Here is a 22,877-nt window from a genome sequence, read left to right on the forward strand (position 1 = left end):
TATTTGCCTTGAAAAACCTGCTGAGAGCATCTCTTATCTCTCTGTTTTAAAGGACTCTCTGCAGAGGTTGGGAGGTACTGTCCCAGCCCTTCCTCCTGCAAGTGAAGGACCTAACCTGCTTTTCTTAAATACTGGTGTGGTTTCCTCTTTTGTATTTTGAATGTGACATCATTATTAGGTGCATCAAAAGCATACATTGCAAAGCTGAGACAGAGAGATTAATGACTTATTGTAACAATGGATTATTAATGATCCACGATTATACCCACATTTGCTTTGTGACTTCAGCTTGTTGTGCAGGTCAGAGCTCTCTCCTGCTCTGAGTTCTGTTTCTGCATCAGCTTGCACTGCTGGTTGGGTACCAATGAAAAAAACAAAGTGCATTCTGTGCCCCTCAGTTGATGTAGGATAATCACTTCTGGTGTGTGACTTGATTTGAGGCAATCTGTGACCAATTTTTTGTGGAAGGAAACTTTAAGATGGACATTAAGTGCTTAGAATTGCTATGAGATAAATCATGCAGATCCTTTAAATGTATTCTAAATTAGCTTTAAAGGGGTTTTTTTTTTGTTGTTGTTTTTAAATCCAAAAAAATTGATTACTAACCATATCAAAAACTGGGAGAAGTTGCTGCAGTGGTTTGGCTGTACAAAATTAATCTCAGTCAGATAAAACTCATATCCCTGGTTCACATCTGGGCTGGCTTCATCCCTGCAGAATCCTCTTGCAGGAGCAAGCTCTCCAGGTGTTTCTGCCTCCTCACAGCAAACAAATGGCTGCATTAGCTTGCAGGAAACGTTTAATGGGTGTGCAACATGGAATATCAGTGTTGCAGTGTATGGCTTTATTAGCTGAGCTGCAGGAATTGTTTTCTGAGCTGTGTTGGTCCTTAGCACGGATTGCAGAATGGAAGGGAAGGTATTTATTAGTCCTTGGGAGCCTTAAGACAGAATAATACTTACCTGGCTGGAAATATGATCAGTCCCATAATGGATACTGCTGGATTTAAGGAAGGAACACACAAACCCATTTTGTAACTGCTAAGCAAGAATTTTTAGGTGCCCTGGCAGGCACAGGGATGTGTCTCCCTGAAGAGTTAGCACTCAAGGGCAGGTCTCGAGGCTTTTCTGAATAAAACTGTATACATGAGCTAGGACAGGGCTTTGTATTTCAAAAAGAAAGATGTGCCATCTCCAGTTGCAGTGCCTAATCCTTCCAGTGTTCCCAGTCCACCAGAGCTAGGTGAGGTCCCAGTATGACCATGTCTTTCCTTCTCCCCAAAAAGCTGTTAAAAATATAATGAATGAAATGGTGTTGAGATATGACTTACTCTAAGTGGTAAGGTTTTACAGAAAATCTAAAAATTGGAATGTTCATGCTTTTAAGTTAAGCCTCAAAATGAGGTGGTAACTTTTATTTTAAAACCTGAGCAAACCAAGCACTTCTGTTTTTCTTCAACACAGTGTAATGAACACAGGTCAAATATTTCAATTTTTTAACTGTAGCGAGAACTTTGAAATTTTACTTTTGCCAGGTCATAGAAAGAAATAACATTCCAGCATTTCCTCTGGTGGGTAGACCCAGTGCCTGTTTAGAGAAGCAGCCCTTGCAGTGCCTGTTCAGCTTTGGTCTGTGCTCTCTGGCCCCTGGAAACACAACCCAAAAACGATCTGATCAACCCTTCACCCTGAATGGTTTGTAACGAAACCAGCCCGTGGGAGTCGTGGTTCAGCAGGAGCAGACTTCTGCTGCCTTTTTTGGGGCAGAGGGAGTTTCCTTGGGAGAAAACTTTGAGCAGGTCATGGGCTTCTGGCTGCCCCTGAAGCCCTTTGCCAAGAGGCTGCTGGAAGCTCAAATTGCCCTGGCACAAGAGCAAATAATTCTGCACAGAGAGACCACAGAGGGAGCAGAAATTAGAATCGTTCCCATTTCTAGTGAGAGGGAAAAAAAAAAAAAGGGGGGGGGGAGGGGGTATAGTAAATAAACAGTCAATAATTGTACCACTCTGAAACCTAATTGCTTTTGGTATTTATAAAAAGGACCTGCATCATTCAATAGAGTATGTTTCAGCCAATTTTACTGATTATGCCTCCAGTCATGAAGAGTTTTGTTTGTATTGATCTGATCCAGAAGTGGGATTGGCCCCAGAAATGCCATTCTTGTCAGGCTTCTGTTTTGCATAATATAATGCCTATTTCAAAAGTTTAGATATAGCCAGATTAATTTGCTCACAGGTAAGAACAACCCACAAGCTGTTGATTAAGAGGGAAAAAAAGTGCATTGAAACAGCCAAACCAGAACCAGCCCAGCCCTACACTTGACCATTTAAGCAGCATCCCTGTCTGAGCAGGCTGAGCAATGTGTGAAAAGGTGATCATGTAAAATGCTGCTTCTGTATTTATTTCTCTCTCTCTCTCTCTTTTTTTTTGTCATTGCATGATGACAGCAGGCTAATACCCTAAGCTGAGCTGGGATTCTGTGGTGGCTTTTAACTGGGCTTCAAAATGTAGAACAGAGCGGTGTAATATTAAAGGGTGTCCTTTGAAAACTGTACTAAGATGGTGCTTCCTGACATTTCTTTGCTGTGCATTCAGTCTGGGGACTTGTGGAAAGACAATGTGGTTTTTTTTCCCTGTTGTTTTTTCTCCTATTTAATCGTTTAAAGCTGGGAAGAGCTGGGGTCTTAAGGAAAGTGATAGGGAAAACAGTGTTGGGTGTGAGTCTTCTGCTTGGGTTGCTCTTGGCTTGTCCAAAATACTATTCAGAACAGGGAAAATGTTGAATTATCCAGCTTGGATGAACAGGTCTCTCCAGCCATGTGTCCTTCAGCCCATGGTGGGACTGTCTCTGCCCAAGTGTCTGATTCTGTCACTGGTGGAACTGGTGGGGCTTTGCTGAGGCCTGGGTTTGACCCTTTGGCTGCTGGAGTCAACATGCTTGGCCTTTTTCCTGGATTTCTGCCTTTTCAGCCTGTCTGCATTTGGTGGTAAATACCAGCACTTCAGCCCATTTGGTGAGAGGTGTTTAAATTGCTGAGATGATCACAGGCTGCATTTCTATGTTCTTATCTCCAGTGCTGGTGTTCAAGTGTGACGTGTGTGACCCAGCCCTGTGAATCATTACAAATTTTTGTTGCAACTCCCTGTATCACTGTGTACAGATTTTATTGTGCCCCCTTTTCCACAGTGGCCTGATGGATTGTGCTGTGTTTTTTTGCAGTGTGTGCTGGCACTGAGAACAAGCTGAGCTCCCTGTCTGACCTGGAGCAGCAGTACCGCGCCCTGCGCAAGTACTATGAGAACTGTGAGGTGGTGATGGGCAACCTGGAGATCACCAGCATCGAGCACAACAGAGACCTCTCCTTCCTGAGGGTAAGCAGGCTGCTGCTCTCCTTCCCTCCTCCTTCCTCCCTCCTTCCCTCTGCTTCTTTTTTGGGGGAGCAGCAATAGGTGCAGGGCTGGAAAAGACCAGGCTTCTCTGTCACCAGCTCTGCTGTGATGGAAGAGGATGATGAAATGCCAGGGATGTGCAGAGAACAAGAGCAATGTCATTGCTGTGAGAGGTGCTCTAAGTGTGAGTCATTCAGATTTATCCAGGACCTGGGGGAGAAAGCTGTGCCACTGGAAGGTGACACCTCGCAGGTCTCTCACTTTGTGTTGCCCCAGGGCAGGTTAGGCGGGGTTTAGGAAGGTCAGAGAATCATGCAGATAAGCACTGGAGCACTGGGGAAGCTAATCCTAATAAAATGCTAGATATGGACTGATTTATAGACTAAGAAAGGGAAGAGCTCTGGGAAATGTTTGTGGAGCATTTTGGAGAAAGAAGAAAAGTGATTGCTGAATCAACATGAAACCTCCTTTGGGTATGAGACTGGAGCTAAGAGCCGAACAATCTCCAGCATCCAGGGGAAGTCTGTGATAGATGAAGGCTGTACTGCTTTTGGGGAACCTTGGTTGTGCATTCCCTCAGTCCTCTTTGCATCAAATTTTGGATTTGTGAAGGAACACTCCAGTGTGGTTTGCAGATACCCTGTTGCCATGCTGGCAACCACAAGAGAGAAAGGTGAATATCAAGTTCAAAGAACTTAACCCCATCATTATTTGGCATTTTACATTCTGTGTGTTTAAAGAAATATCCCACTAAAGGAGTGATCCAGGTGGGCGTCTGAGGATGCTGCAGGTGATGTGGCTGTAATACGGAAGGTAAGGTCTGAGGGCCAGGGTGAAAAAGCAGCCTGTGCCAATGTGCTTGCAGTCTGTGCTGTGATGGTACCCTCTGTGACACAGATAAGGGCTTTCACTGCTCATACTGCTCTCCTGTACCTCTTAAAAATGCTGCTGTCACGTTGCAGGATGCGAGTCTGTGTGTCAGTGGCACGTTCACGTGGCAGGAGTGGTGGAGTTTAAATCTGGCAGCAGGAAGAAGCGGTGGGAGGAAGCCCCAGCTGGTTGGGTTACACTCACTCATTCCCTGTGCTGGGTCTTGGGTGAGCTGAGTGCTCAATTCCAGTCTGTAAAACTGTGAACTTTCCACCACAGTTTCTAGCAAAGGCAAAGCCGAGCAGCGTGTTTAGCTCTGCTTCACATTGAATTTGCTGGGGTTTTCACAGCCTTGCCACTCCATCCATTGGTGTGTATTTACTCAACGTGTACACCAGGCTGCTGAAAGATCTGGGAGCAAAATTCAGCTAGCAGACAGGTCTGGAGTAAAGCTTGGGGTGCTAATTGCACTCAGACTAACAGATTGCCTGTTAATTTGAGTGACAAATGCCTCGGAAGTGAATGCTATCCCTACATTTCACAGTTGTGACAGGTGGGGAAAGCACATATTGCTCTGAAATAGATACAGCCTTGGTGCAGCTGGACCAGCATTGGACAGGTGGCAGATCCTCCTCCTGTGAGGGCAGGATCTCTGCTCTGACTGGGGCATCTCTGCAGTGAAACCCCCTGGTTGGAATTCATGGCAGGCAGTCCTTCCGCTTTCCTTCCTCCTGCTGGGAGGTGGGGAAAGCAAATTACGTGGAAATGAGGAATTAGTGTTCCTTGCAGAAAACTTCCATAAACAGCATGAAATACTGGTGGAAAGAAGGCAGTCAAATCATCAAATGAGATCAAGAAGGAAAAGGTCCTGTTCAGTAAATGAAGGTGGTTCGGTCACCTGTGCTTTTTGGCGACAGCTTCTACTGCTTTTTTATTAGTTTTATTACTTCTCTTACCTGCATCTGCTCCCTCACAGATGTCTCAGCAAAAAAGCAGAACTTGAAACAAAACTCAGCAAAGTGGAAGGCCTAGTTAGTATGATAAATTGTAGTCATTAAAGTAGAAAACCAAACAGAAGAGAACATGTTCTCGGCGAGGCAAATAAATAAATAAATGTTGGCACATTTACGCCGATAATTCGACATTCATTAGTCAGGCAGTATTACTCCTTTTATCATATTAAAAATGGTTTTAATGGCCAAATGAAGGTGGCAGATGGGACATAACTAAGAGAAAGGCTGTTTGTCTCTCTCACACTTAAATACGGTGAACTCTCCGTGCAACATCACGCTCCTTCAGCCTGCTCCAGTGTTTAGTCTCTTGCAGTAATTGCCCTCTTCCTCCACCACAGACATCCAGGCAGATGCTGCTGCAGCCCTGGGTTATCTGTGTCCCCAGCTGATAACAGCCATGGCTCTGTGTGCCCACCTGTCCTCTCCACAATGCTCAGCTTAGCTGGGCAACTCCTTGCTCCAGGACAGAGGGAAGACCTGGCAAGCTGTAGGCATGCTGAGCCTTTCCATCATGCAGTAATAAACAAATAGCATAAATGAATTGAAGTGAAAAAAACCCATAATTTTATTTACCCAGCAGAGGAACATTAAAAGATCAGCATCCCATCTCTCGTATTTATTTAGACATTTATTCCCTAAGTAGATTTGCTTTATGTCTATGAGTTAGCTCTCTGGATATCTGCTGATGAAGACTAAAAGGGGCTGTCTGTCACCTGAATGAAGTGCTCAGCCACTTCAGCTTCCAGGCCTGCGGGTCATGAGGAGCTGGATTTCTGTAAGAAGGGATTGCATGTGCCAGTTGTTCCTTCTCCTGCTGTTCTTACATGTGAGCAGAGCAGGAGGACATATCATCTGCGTTACTTTAATATATTTTATTTTGGTTCCTGCTTGTGTCACAGTCTGGGTATTGCTTTCCTGTGAGCAACTGCAATATGAAATTGTGTTCTGCATGTGCTGCCTCCAGCTCTGCCAGCAATGCTCCTGCTGCTTGGTGCTGCCCTGTGCTGTGGCCACAATGGAGTCGTGGCAGAGGAAAGGAAAACTCAGTAGCAGGAAAAATTGTGTCTCAGCCTGGGTGCTGGGTAAGGACAGATATTTCTGACATCTGTCTGACAGCTGACTTGCTTTGTCCTTCTTCTGAGGCTCAACCTCCCACAGAAAATGTACAAGGCGGGATTCAGCTTTTGCAGTCCCACCTCCCTGTGGCAGGCTCTCCACTGGAGCTGGTGCTGCCAGGAGCGTGATTGAATTGAGCAGGACAAATAACAGGTTGGGAAGCAGTCCCTCAGAGCTGCCTTGTCCCTGCCTGTCAGCAGTGACAGTGGGAAGGGTCAGGCTCCATCTCCCACTGCTTCCCAAGCCACCAGCATGCTTCACCTAATTGCACAGCCAGGCTCTTGCACTGGGATTTGCTCCATGAAACCAGATAAGCTGCTGGAGCTGCTGCGTGTCTTGAGTCTCATCCAGGAGAGAGCTGAGATTTACTTCCCTGCTTTGGACTTCAGAAAAAAAAGCCTTGAGAAAAGCTCAGGTTGTTCACTGGTTCATGTTGCAAACAACTGTTTGAAGAACAGAAGGGGGAACCTATTTTAGTTTTGCTTGGCAGAGCTGGCAGTTCCTATTGTGGGCTGTACTTATTTATTAATAACATCTCCATATTCAATTTTCAAAATAAAATGCACAATCAGTGTATCACATACCAATCTTCTGCAAGTACTTCTGTTAAACACATTTGGTAAATGAGAGTTATCTTTGACTAATCCCCTGGCTTTTAGCAATTCACACTCAGTAAATTGTCTTCTGGTGCCCAGATTTTATTTAACCAATTCAAATTATTTATTTTTAAAGACATGATCAGAGTTCTGTGCAGTTCCCTGCCATAACTCTCCCAAATGATTATGAAACTCATTTTTAACCACGATCAACAGTCTTCAAAAATTATCTACCACTGCTTTATGAGTTCTTTTTTCATTCACCTCAGTAGTGCTTGTGTAGCACCTCCAGCCACACTTGCAGGGCAGCTGTCTGGGTGGATGTTTCATGATGAATATTGCATTTATTGCAGAGATGTAGGGCCACATCTCCTCTCTGTCAGCACTCATGGCCCTGTGCTTGGTGAGAGCCCCTGCCAGCCCCACCTTAGCCTGTTCCTTACATCATATTTAGGCTCTGTGGCAGGTGGGATTTGGCCATTTTGGACTTTATGTTCTTTGCTATTGGTTGTGTTTAATGTTTGGAGGAATTTTTGGTGGAACAGACCCCTCTGCAGGGCGAGGGGAGCCAGGGAAAGAGTTGGGTTGCCAATACTGCCTGGCCCCATGGCATTGGGAGCTGCTGCTTCTTAAAAAAAAAAACAACAAAAAAAAACCCCATAACTGGGGGTGTTTAAACCCTTTTTGGTCTTTTACAGCAAAACAGGGCTAAGCAGACCCATTTGCAAGCTCTGGTGGCAGAGCTGAGAGGAGATGTTGGCACAGAGAGAGTCAGCACCAGACCAGGCGTGTGGGGAAGGGCGTGCAGGGATGGAGGGCATTGCTTGGCAGAGCAGTGTGAGGCTGTGGGGGGCTCCTGGGGGTCTGGCAGCACAGCCCTGCATCCCTTCTGCAGCAAAATGCTATCTGACTGCCCAGCTGACAGGCTCCAGTAATGCCCTGCTCAACAGAAGGGGCTGTGGAGTTGTGTGCATGTCAGGAGGTCCCAGAAAGGCTGTGGGGTAGCTGTGGGGTCTCTGTGGAGGGGGATTCTCCCAAAAGCACCAGGAAAGCATTGCAGTGTGGTCCTAGCCCAGAATGCGCATTTCCAGGAGGGGTTTGCTGCAGCATTTGTCATGCAGTGAGTTGCATCTCTTGCCAGTGTGTGTGTTTTGTCCTTGGCTGGCAAGAGGCAAAGTGGCCTCCAGGTAATCACAGACATGGAAATCGAGCACATCCTTTTCTGTGCTCCTGACTGCCCTGCCAGGACCTTACCTGTTAGAAAACAAAGCATAGACAGCAGAGGTGTGATGATCAGAGCTGTGCATGCCACACTGGTGCCTTGTGAAAGCTGACCTAGAACAGAGGCTGGACAGAGTTAAAGAATAAAGCAGGGATTTATTAAAAGGCCTCAATGGATCCACCTTGGGCAGCAAAAGAGCCCAGCCAGGGCTGCACCCAAGATGAACCAAAATGGTCACAAAATCACTGACTGGTCACGGGGTCTCTCACTGTGATCAGTTCTGGTCCATTTGCATATTGGAGTTAATTGTCCCATTACAGTTTTAGCCCATGAAGTCCCATCCTCTTGTTTTTCTCTCTTCACTCCACGTTGTTTATGCTCTTGGGCCTGAGATTTGGATGATTTTTCCTTGGTCCCCAGCTAGAGAAGGAATTGTTTTGTCTCCCTACTCTGTGAGGAGAGCTCACTATCCCCTCATATGAAGCTCAGAATTGCACACCTAGGCAACACAGAATCTGAAAAATATAAAAGCTAAGGCATCAACACAAATCTGGGTTGAAAGGGGACACCTCCAGCTTGCTGTTGAACACTACTGCTGTGCTGGTGGCTTACAAGAGACCAGTTGCATGCCAGACCATGCTTGTGGCGTGGACAGAATGTTTCACAGGAGCTGCGATCAGCTGCCAGCTGTGCTGAGTGAACCTGAGCTGAGTTTCAAGTGAGCTGCATCCCAGACTCAGAGGGTGGAGTGGGAGCAAAGGCCAATTGCAGAAGGCACATGTGATACAGCTCTGCTGCTCCAGGAATTAGGCTGCTTCTGCCATTTTCCATTGCTTGTGTAGAAATAGCAGCTTAAAATGATTGCAGCAGTTTAAACTCTTCTCAAAATGGCCAGGAAGCAAGGAAGGGAATGCCACAGATCTGCATGGTCTTCCAGGCCTGTCCTGTGCTTGGAAGCAGGTACTGAAATGCTGCAGGCACAGTGAGTGGCTGAATACCAGGCACTTTTGTGGTAACTGGTGTTCCCATGGCCCTCATCCCTTTATATTGACAGATATCACACTCCTCATAGTCCCTAACAGAGTTAACCAGCTCCATCCTGACCCCACCACTCCCAGAGCCCCCCAGCTGATAGGGAAAAGGCACCCAGCACTTTCTGACCTAAATGTCTTCAGAGGTGTTATGTTATTTTTGTGCTGCTGTTGCTTATCCCCCTTGTGTTATCCTGACTTTCCTGTGCTGTCCCAGTCTCCACTGGAGGTGTCTGTAATTCAGGTATGTCCCTGTAGCTCTGCAGGCTGGCCTTAGCAACCCCTGTGTCTCCCTTGGATGCTCAAAATCCCCTTTTTAGCACTGCCTGTCATGGTTTTAACCCAGTTTTGTAGGCACAGGACGTGGTGCTGCTCATTTTGTGCCAAAGCCTCTGGTCTAAGCCTCAGGCTGCTGCTGCTGGATACAGCTTGGTAGCGCAGGGACCCTGCCCACACCTCCCCTTCCTTCTCCCTAAAAAGCTGGGTCAATGTACAATTAATGCTCAAGCTGAGTTTGCCAAGCTGTAACCAAATATACACTCATTAGCATATATTATTTAGCAGTTATTTTTGGTGGCTTGGTATGAAAGGTGCATTTGAAATTACCAGTTGTGTTTAGGAGGAGAGTTGGTGCTGTGGGAATGCAGAGCTGGAATCTGTGGGAATGCAGAGCTGTAATCTGTGGGAATGCAGAGCTGGGTGCTGTGGGAATGCAGAGCTGGGTGCTGTGGGAATGCAGAGCTGGGTGCTGTGGGAATGCAGCCTCATGTTTTGGTGCAGCAATGAACTGTGGAATGAAGATTTGTGTCTGTGCCTGCTGAGTGCTCTGAGGCTCCCCAGAAATCATTTTTCTGGGGGGGAAGTTGTTATGGAGGATGGCTGCAGATTTCCAGGATAGCCTGAGTCTAATGGGGCTGGCACTGGGATGCTCCTCACATCCCACCTGCTGCAGGCTGCCCTTGTGGGTGCTGCCAAAGCCACTGGGACAGTGACAGCCACATCCCCATGTCCGTGTCCCTGTGGCTGGTTTGCTGTGTAAAACTCAGGCCATCATTCTCATGGGGTGATGAGTAGGGGGGATCAATCTGCCCCTTGCTGTGCATCCCCCCATGAAGGGAGAGTTCAGAGGCTCCCCTGCCAGAGCTCTTGGGGATGGATCCCAACATGGGGCTTGTTTTGCCCCTTCTCTGGGTTGGCAGTGGCCAAGAGCTTCCCCAGCTCTCCCACAGCCTTTCTTTGCCTGTGTCTCCTTCAATAAACAGGAGCATCCTTCAGCTGCATCATGTGTAGAGAGGTGAGGTCAAGATTTGAAGTCCAGCTTGATTAAGGAGTCTCTTTAAATTGTCTTTCAGCATTTTTCATTCAGCCCCTATTGTACAGCAGGCACCCCATCCCCAGCTGCCTGGGAAGCCTGTCTGATTCATGTGCAAGGCAGCAGTAGCCACTCTACATCAGGAGAGAGATCAAAGGAGCCTGACTTAAATAATTCAGAGTAGCCCAGACCCACACATGCTGGAGATCAGCAATATCCTTTTCACTCTATCCCATTTTTGCGTGGCAGCAGTGAAGCTGCCCTTGGTTAGGCAGAGCAGAGCACTGGGGAGGTGATGGAGGGTGGCTCCCCCATGCCTGGCGGCTGCCGGCTGGATGGGAGGTGGAAGTCTGTCCTTCTCACTGGTCCTCTTGAACCTCACAGGCCCCTCTGGCAGATTTTGGGTCCGGCAGGGCTGCCCAGGCAGGTGTGGGATGCACAGCATGGGAGTGCTCCTGCTCGTGCCAGAGTGCCATCCCACAGCACTCCCACCACCTTGCTGGGAAATGATGAGGTGCAAGAGGTTCCAGGACCAAAAAGATGCCCAGGACATAAGGATCACTGCTCCAGGAGGAGTGTTTCCCAGTTTTGCAGAGGTACAGGCTGGGTGGGTCATGTGTGGAGGGTGAAAATACAGACCAGGAGTCAAATATTTAACATGAACAAAGCTGTTTGGGTTTGTGGCTCTGTCTAGGCTTGTTGCTTTTTAAAAATTAAGTACGGACTATCAATTTATTTATTTTCCCACTGTTTAGTGCCTGATTAGAATCTTCTTTCTGTCTATCCAAGAAGTGGTCTGATGCCTGGGTGTCTGTAAAATACATGTGGCTAAGCCAGACCACAGAAGCTGCAGGGATGAGTACTATAAAAAATGTTGGTAGTGGAGAGGAGGACATTATTAAAAATAAAACAGTGCAAACCTTCTTAATTAGGTGTTGTTTCTCTTCAGTGTTGATCTTCCCTCTAGGCCAGTGAAACCAATTATACCCTCTCTCAACCACCTGATGTTGTTAATGATCTTACTCTTTAAATGTAAACCTCTCCCCTAGAAATGGGACTGGAAATGCTGGCCTTACTGAAACTTAAGAAAAACAAACAGCAAGAGTAAAGTTAAACCAGCCAATGGGAAAAAAAAAAAAAAAGAACCAAAACAACTGTGGTTGCAAACACTTTTAAATTATAAATGTATTTGTTAGGTTGTAAAACAAATGAGGAATTTTCTTTCAAGCATAGAAAGAAAGGTTATGTGGTGTAAATGGTGAGTGTAATGAGATTTGAAGTCTTAACCCCAGCTGGAGTATGGTACAAATTCTAACATTTTACTCTGTTCACTGACAAGCTTTGCTCAGATATCATTGAGGCTTCTTTATTCTCCTCTTTGTCCACCTACCCTCTCAAACCCTTCAATGGAACAGGGATGGGAGCACAGATGAGGTATGGAGAGGAATGTAGCTACATATGTAATTGAGGTATAGCAGCCTGTGCCAAGTGGAAGTGTGTTACACTTTCCTTTGAGTAACATTTTTCTGTTTTCCCAAGCATTTAGGCAACACATTGCCAATTTTTCCTCTAAACCTCCCTCCCTCCAATCCCATTTTACTACGGAATAAAATGAAATTAGACAAACCAACTGTGAGAGAGCTGCATAATCTTGCATTGTAATACACCGACTCAGAGTCCTGGATCAATGGGCTTGAATTACTGTTAAAATCCATATGAAAAGAAAAACAAAGTCTTTTGCTGTGAGCTGTGTCAAGGGGTGGAGGAGCAGAGGGATGGATTGAGGCTTAGCCAACAGTTTTTGTGCTAAACTGGATCAATTTTAAAGGTTTCCTCTGTAGATGCCAGCCGTAGGGCTTTTATGGTTCAGAAATGTCAGCACCACTGTGCAGATTGCAGAATTCAGCAGCAATGCTCCCACCCCAAACCTGGCCACTAATTACAAATTACAGCCCTGCAGTTGTGCAGATCCTAGCCTCAGGAAGGCTGGGAAAAGGGAGAAGTTGGCCTTCCTGAGCATCCTCCTCAAAGATATCATGTCAGGGGAGCGTTTTCATGGATGTGGGCTAGGGAAAGCTGCTTCATTTTGTGGGGCTGGTCTGAGAAGCTGGGGGGCTGGAGCTGGCCAGGCTGGAATAGAGGATGTGTCTTAGTGGGACTGGGGGACGGCTTTGCCCAACCCAGCAAGCAGCCAGCAGAAATATCTTTGTTAACCACAAGTTGGCTGGTTCTGCAGCTCAGAATTCTGAGAAATTCTGAGAAATTCTGAGAAGTTCTGAGAAGTTCTGAAAATGAAGAGCTGCAGAGTTCTGCAGCTCTTCATTCCTGCAGGGAATGAAACCAGGTACCACTGACTTCTCAGGGGACATGTGCCCGGGGTCATACATCATCATGGGAAAGTGGAATGGGAAAAATTTGGGTTAAAAAGTCGAGGGTTTAGTCCCAGTTCAAGGCAGTACTTCCACAGGGCAAGCACAACTGCTCTCATCCACTGGTACTCAATGTTTGAAGTTAACTCAAAGGCTAATAGAGTCTGCATGCTGTACTGAGTGGCATGCAGTGTTTCTTTTCCCCCTTTGGTGGTCATTAGTCCTTCCACAGAGAAAGAATGAAGTGCTTTGAGGTAATGTCTGAACATAACAAACCTGAAAATGTCAAAAGGCAAGGCAGAAATATCACGCTGATTTTGACAAACCCGCACTGTTTTGTGCAGGGGAAAACAATACTGATAGCTTAATGCTGCTTACTGGAGAGTGGCTATGCCAAAAATGAATATTGTGAGAGAGTTGGTGCTCATGCTTTAAGAAAAAAACCTTAATGAGCAAAACGTGGAGGTGAAACCCTCAAAGTAAATGCCATTCACTTTGAATATGGTGAAAGGGAGATTCCTAGCCAAGTGGTCCAAGGGCTTGAATGGTGGCCAGACCCTGATGTCACCATTTATTGTGATTTATTATGTTTTGGGGTATTCACTTCTGATTCTACTGTTTTGGGATTGACTCAGATCCTAAAGTGCCAACAAAAAACCAATATTACACATGGGTGTAATAATGCAATATTACACATTGGTGTCTAATTCAGGATAACAATGGTGGTGGTGGAAGTATCTGTATATTGCTGCCTTCAGACAGGAGAGCTTGAGATGTGCCAACAGGGTTGGCTTAAATTCTGTAAACCAAAAAACAACCCCCTGGTGTAATAATGTAACATACCCCAGGAATAATGACAGTGCAGCCCTAAAACTGTGATGCAGGTGAAGGCCTAAGGAAGCAAAATCCATTCTGAATATCAGGGAAGCACAGAAGATAATTAGGGAAAAAGAAAAAGCAATGTTCTCCTTGCATTTCTGTCCCATTTGTGTGATGGTCTCATGAACACACGATACCTTACCTAAAACAGGGAATTGTATTAAAAACATGCCTGAATTCATGTAGAAGGGCAATGCAGGGAAAGACATGATGAACTTCAGCTCCAAATAATTATAAGCAATATGCAAGCAGAGAAAAATAGTGTGAAAGAAAATCTTTGCAGGTATTTATGCTGGGTTATACCCACTACAGAGAGTGGACACAGCTGCTCAGCTTCAACCTACAACGTTTTTCTGGTGCTGGTTGCAGTCCCAGCTCTCCAACTGGTGCTGGGCGTCCTCCCTGCCTGCCTCCTCTGCCTGGTTTTTGGGTGTTGTTTTTTTTTGTTGTTGTTGTTTTTTTCCCCTGGAAATGCTGACGTCCTCCCTGCCTGCCTCCTCTGCCTGGTTTTTGGGTGGGGTTTTTTTTTTGTTGTTGTTGTTGTTGTTGTTGTTTTCCCCTGGAAATGCTGACATTCAGAATTGAGGCCAGGTGAGGTGCATCAGTTTAGGAGGTGGGAGCTGACCCCCCTGTGCTGTCAATTATCTCTGGTGCCTGGCAGCAGTGTGGCCGGAGGTCACGGCAGCGGTGCCGGTAATGACGGCAGGTGCTGGAACACGCTCCCTTGTCAGCTCATCATTCCAGTGCCAAAGCAATAATTTGATCTCAGCAGAACAGCTGGTTTTAGACTACAGATTATCCACTATTCCATCTCCTCACGGAGCTGCAGAGCTGATTTGTTTCAGCTACAGATCAATTATGTCCCAAAACAACACTCAGTTCACTTGTATCCTGTGAAATGAAGATAAAATGGGTTCAGGCATTAAGGATAGATCTTGTATTACAGACCCTCTGTCCCTGCACATAAATACCCATCACCAGGGAGTGAGTATTCATTCATTCCTGGGGCCAGTCGTGCTCATTTCATTAGGAGGCAGTGAATTATTTCAGCAGAACAATGCATAGATGAGAATGAACTGTGCTTAAAAGGGCATTTATTTCATGCACTTCCTCTAAGTGTCCCTGGTTGGGGGATACCCTAATCACTCAAAATGATCAAATGCATAGTCAAATACATCTGCTTAGAGCCTGTTGGGAAGCACTGCATATTGTGTGGGAGGAGATCAGTCTTTGCAAAGGATGTGTTTTCACATAGTGTTTTCCTTGTGTTATTGGCCTTTCAAGCAAAAGTGTCTCAGTGAAATTGAGACTTTTTGCTTCATTTGCAATGAAGACCCCTCACCTTGCAAATCAATGTGGAATGTGCTCGGCCAGCACACACCTGGGCTGTTCTAAGAAGCAGCAGTGTCCAAAAATCATGGAATAATGGCTTAGCTAGAAGTATTCCTAGTAGGCAAGCCAGCATTTCCTTGGGCAGAGTAGGTCCAGCACATGTCCAGCACAAATCTACACCAACATGGATATGTTGGTGTCTTTCACAGCAGCCCTGCCATCCCCTGCTTGGGGATTGATTCAGCTCGTGCTGGTGGCTAAATGGAGCTGGCTGCAGGTATTCACCAAGAAAATGCTGGTAAAATGTTAAAATACTGCTTTTGCTTTGACTTTGTGAGCTGCTGTTTGACCAAAAAGTGTAGTGTTTATTTAATAGAAGAGGTAATCTGCACACATGTGCACAAACACGTTGGAGCCAGCCAAGCCTGCAGCCAGGAGTTATAAAAATCCTATTTATTTAAATTACTTTGAATAGAGTTCACCTACTCCCTGAGATTTCAGTTTAAACATAAATCATTTTGGTTGTGTTTCCGCGCCTCAGCTCCTCCTGTAAAAGGTCACCTTTCTCCAAATGTGCCTTCAGGTTGTAAGGCCTCATCATAGTTTTTCTTTTAAAGTTTCAGTTGTTGGTAAAAGCCCTTGCTGTACCCAAAGTGTTGGGTTGTTCCTTCTGGAAAGAAATTACATATCCTTTTACATCTAATAAGGGCTGAAACTTTGCTAGGTGAAGCAACTGGTAGTTTTACAATGTCTGCTGACTGAACTATCCCTGCAACTCTGAGAAACCTAAACCCAACAGCTCCTTAAGCAACTTTCAATTTTTCTTTTTCTCCCATGAAATTTTAATGCTCCATCATGACATGAATTCATAGTGGATGCAAATGTTTGTCAGATCTGCTGCAGACAGCATCCACTGGATGTTAATTTGCCAGAAGCATGAATCCCATTGTGTGTGGTTAGCAGGGACTTTTCAGAAGCAAAAGGAGCCAGCCTTCATCTTGGCTTCAGGAAAGCTCCCAGTAAAGGTTTCTGTTGTTTCCCTAAATAAACATCTCCAGCTCCATCCTCCAGAGGCCTCTCCGAGTGCCCCTCTGGGACTCTCACAAAACAAAAAGGACTCTTGTCTGACAGCACTCTTAAAAGGCAATGATTTTTCTTACCCCTCACTTAACTGTCAGGTAATCAGCCATCATCTGGTTCAATACAAGGCTTTGTCTTTATTTGTTTCTTTTTTAATTGAGCCAAATGCCTCCTCTGCTTTCCCACTGCCTCTGATCTCTGCTGGAGAGAACAAACCTTAGCAGCCCGGAACATCACACGTTTCCTTTTGTCTCCCATATGCTCTGCTTCAGTAACAGTTTTGGCTGATCACTGTGACAGCAAAACACCTTTTTTATTTAAGCTACAGCTTTCTAGAAATATGTCTTTGGGCTTAATCAACATAACCTTCAGCGGTTCTTTGAAACCCAGGATCTGAAAGCCATGAATGTCAGAAACACTTTATGGCTTGTGGGAGCCTTCAGTGCTTCTGACAGATAAAAGTGGAGGAGGAGACCATCAAAAATGCACCACATACAGGCTGAAATGGGATCTCGCTGGTGGCTGACAGTTGGGCCCCTGCACTGGAAAGGAAAGGCTACTGGAAGGAAAATGTAGGACTGAAAGACGGGATATGCTCCGCAAGACATCCGTGCGTGCCGAGCTTGGGCACCCTTTGCTGGCAGAAACAGTCCTCTGCCAAAAGGTCTTTTGGATGTCAGAGCTGTTGGTTTATTATTAGGACAGTACTGTTGTTATTTTTAAGAAGGAGAGGATAATGAAATGAGAATAAATTACAGTAAAATGTCAGCAACTGCTGGAAATAGAGGAGTAGCAACAGTGTGTCTCTGGCATTTTTGCAGCCAGGCAAGCACGCGCAGCAGGAACAGTGCCAGCATGCAATTTCCATCAGCTCCAATTACTACCTTGGCCTGGTTTTAAATATTTAAAGTTTCATGTTTAATTTTGGATGATGTTGAATAACAAGAATCAAAATATGGAAATTCACTAAGGAGTATTGGTCGTAGCAAGCGGGTATCAATAATGTAAGCCGTGTGGGACCGAATGGCCCTGGTCTTCTAAGGCTTTTCCATTTCTCATGTGTTCCCTGTCTAAACGTGATTTATTAAACAATCCTCTGAAGGGATTGTCCTTCTCCACTATCTTTTATTATTGGTGGGAGCCAATTTGAGGCTCACTCTGTTGTTGTGCGAGGGCCCGGCTCCCTCGTGTGATTGATGAGCCAGATGGGAAGTGATTAGACTTTTACAAGCCCATGCCGCTTGGAACAATATTACCAGGAGGGAAAAAAAAAAAAAAAGATGCTGTTGTTCAAATTTCAGATTCATAGGCTATTATTGTTTCTGAGGTTCTCCTTCCTCCTCTTCTGTGTCTCCTCATTTTTCTGGCTTGCACCATCAGGAGGGTGCGTGGAAGAGCGGCCGGTGGAGGTAACCGTAGGAGGAAAAGCTGCCAGCTGCTGTGGGCAGCCACGTTTTTTCCTTTATTGCTGTTATCTTTTAGGAAGACTGGTTGTGATTTGTTCCTGATACTCTTCCCCAGAGGCTTGCCTTCTTCAAAGAGAGGCAATAAACCAGGCAGGCTATGGAACAAGGCTGGTAGGAGGAACAGCAGGACAGGTAGGATGTACGTGCTGCTTCCCGAAGTGCCAGGAAGGGCAAACCACAATCCTTTATACTGGGGCTGTCAGTGTGAAACCTGTTTGGCCCCATCAAAGAGCATTTGCTGGATCACTCCATGGTTTGTGTGCAGTGATGGCCAAGCAGGCACTTCTCCCAGGGATCCAGTGGTGTATCATCATGTTTTCCCCTAAGATTCTTAAATCAATTCTTCATTTTTTCATTCAGGAGTTTTCACCTTGTTATTTTTTTTTTATTTTCAAAGTGTTCCTCAGGAGATATCTAAAACTTTCCCACTGGAGCAATGGCAAATTGCAGCCAGAGAGCTGAAACACAGGCAGCATACAGCAGCCAGGTATTGCAGTGGCTGGGGAATCCCACTCCCCTGGTACAAATTAAATGGGTTATTCCATTTTAGCTTTAAAAATGTGATCTTTATGCACTCACCAGAGCCTTGGGGGACTGTCCCCTGTCAGAGCTGTTCACTGAAAGTTATCACTGAGGCCAGACTGAGGTGATGCCTAGCTCAGAACCTTTGGGGACAAACATGCTGGGGAGATGAGCACTGCTCACAACTGCTGCTCATGGCTTCTTGGCATCTCAGTAATGGGATTTCATCCTGGTCAGCTGGAGTGGAGCTGGGGTGTGGCTGCTGCTCTGGTGGCATTGAAAGGATGCTTCATGAGGATTGTCCTGCTGTTGATGTTAAAGCTTTTGCAATATGGGGTAAAAAAAAGGTAATGGGTGATGTTTTATGAGACAGCTGATAGTAGATTGCAGCACCTGGGTGAGGGAGGTGGGAAAGGAGGATTTGTGACCAAGAGAAGCAAACCTCTGTAAAAGCCAAAGCTGTAGAAATATTTGACTCCTCAGCTGAACTGGGAAAGAATTAGAAAAGTCAATTGTGGTTGCCCCCGGGTGAGAAATATTTTTATTTTACCCATCAAACCAAAAGTCCTGCAAAGCGTTTCTTTACAACAATTGAACTTCTTTTGTTCATCTTCAGGTTCTTAATTTGTTTTAAATAATGTGTCCTAGTAAACTTCAAAGCAATAAGCACCTTGATTTTTCAAGTGTGTTTTTCCTTCCCCTTCCCAGGCAGATCTATTTGCCACACTCAAGATTAATATGCATTTTGCTTTGGTCAACCAAAAATTGATTTTTTTTTCCCCCCCCACCCCGTGCTGATATGTTTATTTGAAAACTTTCTCCAAACTAATAAGGATGGATTTTTCCATGGCATTTTATTGAATCTGCCTTCTCTTTTCTGGGTTAAAATTTGATGGAAACAAGTTATTAATAAAAATGCAGGTCAGATTTTGTTGTAATGAAAAGATTTCTTGTCTCCATAAGAAATGTTATAACTGAAAGAAAATTAAGTTGTAATAAAATTTGTAAATGTGTGTATCATTGAACTTCATTTAAATTATTGTAAATGGTGCTGTTACATTGTTTAATTATGTACAATTATCCCAGGAACTGCTCAGTCCCTGCTGGAGCCTTTTCTCTTGGATTTACAATAGTTCATGGTAGAGTATTTTTCCCATTACTGTCATGGAAGCAGTTATTGAGCTGGATCTGATCTCCCACATTGACTGGCTTTATCCATAGAAGGATAATTTATATATGTACAACGAGTTGTCTTTGCCATTTTTAATGGGAGCCTGGAGCAGGCATAGAAGAGATGGCAGAATTTATAGTCCACTAAGGCATTTTTCATCAAGAGTCATCTGTGAAAACTGATTTAAGAATGTAAGGCAGGAACAAGATAGTTCTGGTAAGTCTTGGAAGTGCTTGTCTTGTGGCCCACGGACTGGTGACTCCCTGGGCAGTGGGGTTAGGGTTTGACTGCCTACATACATGCATTGGGAATCCTTCTCCAAAGAATCCAGTCCTTGCAAAGAATGATCTGCTGGATGCAAGGATTTTGCCTTGCTAAGCATTTCAGTGCATTTGAGGATTTCTTCATATTGATCTGCCAAACCGGCTCAATAATATGATAAATAATTTATTTGCTGACACATTGCCCAGCCTGCTCTCTATGCACCTCAAAGAGATGTGCTGTGAGAGCTGTCTGGTTAGCTCTGCAGGCAGGCAGGGCAGTCAGAAGCAAACACAAAGTTCAGCTGAAGCCTCTCCTCTGAGCTCGGCTGCCCCAGGCATGTGCCAAGGAGAGGAGGATGGATCTGCTGCAGAGCCTGGAGAAGGCTTTGGCTGCTGGGGAGGCTGTTGGGTGCTGTGCAGGGCCACCAGCCCTTGCCTAGGCACAGCAGCTCCCTGTTGTGTTGGAGCTTGAGCCAGATGGGACTTTGGGTTTTAGGAAAGGCCAAACCACTTGAAGCCTTTCCCTCACCTGTAAACGCAGACTTGGTGCAGCTTAACGTGCACATGCCGTACTCAGGGAGGGAAAAAGGAGTGACTGCCTTGTGTCTCTGGACATCTCTTTGCCTCAGCTGCTTTATGCAGCCCCCACCTTGCTCCTAAACCATCAGATGGAGCAACAGCACATCAGAACTCAGGCTGGCACTTCCTGGCAGGCACGGTACCTGTGGACAGACTAGAGCTGTCTGAGCAAACACTGAGCCATGTGCAAGTTTATTCAAAACTGTTTCCATCAACGGAGGAGTACATTATTTATGATTCCATTTTCCTCTCTGTTTGGAGAGCATTTATCAAATCAATCAGAGAATTAATTAGGTCATTATTATTTTTTCATTATTTGCCTAAGCCTTGGTGTATTTACGCTACACAAATAGAAAGGCCACCAGTAAATGGGATCAGGAGCTATTTTATTCCCCATACTTCAGTGGAGGAGTCTGAGAGTGGCTCTGCAGTATGACAGCTGGCAATGAAGTTGTGATATATAAGAAACCATGGGATGCTGTCAAGTGTCATTTGTCATCTGTGTCCTGAATGAGATGGGCTCTGTTCTGTGCTGTTGGACAGGCAGAGTCGTTTTGGGCCCCATTTCACAACTGAGACACCAAGAAGTTATAAATCAACACACATGAAAGGCCCCAAGCAGCTGTGACCCCCCAGCTTAACCCTTTTGCACAGGTTAGCATCTTTGTTAGCATCCCCTTCCACATCTGGTGTCACTTCCACCGTCTTCTGGTTGTGGTTGGAGCTTCCCAGAGCGATGCCAGCCACCATTCCTCTGGTTTCTCCTCAGAAACAGGTTTGGTTTTTTTATTCAGACTGACTCCTTTGGCCAGCAGGAGCAGGGAGGTCATTGTTCCCCTGTACCTGGCACTGGTGAGGCCACACCTGGAGAGCTGTGTGCAGTTGTGGCTCCTCAGTTTGGGAAGGACATTGAGACGCTGGAGCACGTCCAGAGGGGGCAACAAGGCTGGAGAGGGGCTGGGAACACAAACCCTGTGAGGAACATCTGAGGGAGCTGGGTGTGTTCAGTCTGGAGAAAAGGAGACTCAGGGGTGCCCTCATCACTCTCTGCAGCTCCCTGAAAGGTGCCTGTGCTCAGCTGGGGTTGGTCTCCTCTGGGCAGCACTGACAGAACCAGAGGACACAGTCTCAAGCTGCACCAAGGGAAATAGAGGTTGGATATCAGGAGAAAGTTGTTTACAGAAAGGGTGATAAAGTTCTGGAATGGCCTGCCTGGGGAGGTGGTAGAGTCACCATCTCTGGGTGTGTTTAAAACAAGCCTGGATGTGACACTGGGTGCCAGGGTTTAGTTGAGGTGTTGGGGCTGGGTTGGACTCGATGATCTTGAAGGTCTCTTCCAACCCAGTCATTCTGTGAATTCTGTGAATTTGGTGATTTTGCCAAGAGGAGACCAGCAGCAGGTGGCCTGGTGGCTACCAAGCTTGGGGGCTCAGAGCAGTGTGGACAATGCCATTCTTGTCACCACATTTGCCACGGTGGTTGCACCTACAGACGGTCAGTTCTGCGCTTTGGGATTTGCTGCTTCCTGACCTGCATGGCAGACAGAGAACATGATCCTGCAGGTGATGTTACCTCAGGTGCACAGGGAGCTCCCTAGTGAAGGGGGCCACCAAAATGGTGCTTCCCATTTCTCAGGGCATGGGAGCTCCCGGGCCAGGTTCTGTGGATGGGTGAGAGCAGCTGAGGAGGGTAAGGGCTGTGGGGGAATTAGGGCAGCCCTGTGCGCTGGACTAAAACTGCTGGCCAAAACCCAGGGTTCCAGACGTGTTTCAAGAGCATCCCAAGGTGAGGAGCCAGAATGATTGAGTGTTTTCCAAGACCAAAGCGGGATAAGGGGATTGTTGGGAATATGATGCTGCATGACCCCTGTGCCCCACCTCATCTCCTCCATGGGGCTTATTTTCAATAACTGTTGGGTTTTGTTCTTACAGCTGCTGGAGTGTTAATGAAAAAGCTTTGCAGTGCAATTTTCCTCCAGGTGACCCAGCTATTCTGAAAAGCACTGAGGGCCACTGAACAAAAGTGTATAATGTATAATTAATGCAATAATTGTATAATTTCATTCCCCTTTTCATCAAAGTTGCTGTACACAGTGCATGTATTAAATATGACTACAGTGCTGTTTCCCAAGACAACTGCTGAAGATGAGTTAGGAAGTTCTCAATAGGCTATTCCATTTAAACATTTTCTTTGCAAAATAAATACAGGCTGTCTTGTGAATAAGAATGAGATTTGCTGAAGTCATTAATTAGTATGACTTCTTAAAAGGAAGATGTAAATGGAATAATTTACCACATACAGCATCTTAATTTTCTTAACTATGAAATATTTTTCCTTTTTTACTTCTTACTCTCTGGTACTGTTAAAATGTTGCTGTTCAAGGCCTTTCATAAGTTCTGAACTTTGGTGGTTTTTTAGCTTGTGTTTTTTTCAGCCAGTCATCCTGCTCCTGGGTTTTGGACAGAGGGAATATTATAATTGTGACTGAACCCTCTTTGCCTCCCTCAAACCTTGTCCCTCTGGGAGTTTCCCATCACAAGAGGGCTCAGCTCAGTGACCAGAGCTCAGTGCCCAAGACAGTGAGTTTTGACCTGCAGTCAAATCTATTTTTCTAATAGATGAGAAAAGAGGTTGCAGGTCTGGAGATCTCTGAAGGAAGGAGAGCTC

General features: G+C 45.6%; 1 protein-coding gene across 2 annotated transcripts in view; it reads left to right on the plus strand.

Annotated features, from left to right (window-relative positions):
* The window catches only part of ERBB4 (erb-b2 receptor tyrosine kinase 4), a 575,852-nt gene that overhangs the window by 211,649 nt on the left and 341,326 nt on the right, over positions 1 to 22,877 (plus strand). For both annotated transcript variants that reach the window (XM_041411680.1, XM_041411681.1), the window contains exon 2: positions 3,220 to 3,371. In XM_041411680.1, the coding sequence (XP_041267614.1) occupies positions 3,220 to 3,371 (152 nt within the window). The remainder of the gene's footprint in view (positions 1 to 3,219; positions 3,372 to 22,877) is intronic.

Source organism: Onychostruthus taczanowskii, unplaced genomic scaffold, assembly GCF_017590055.1.
Source record: "Onychostruthus taczanowskii isolate IOZ18803 unplaced genomic scaffold, ASM1759005v1 scaffold37, whole genome shotgun sequence".
NCBI lineage: Eukaryota > Metazoa > Chordata > Aves > Passeriformes > Passeridae > Onychostruthus > Onychostruthus taczanowskii.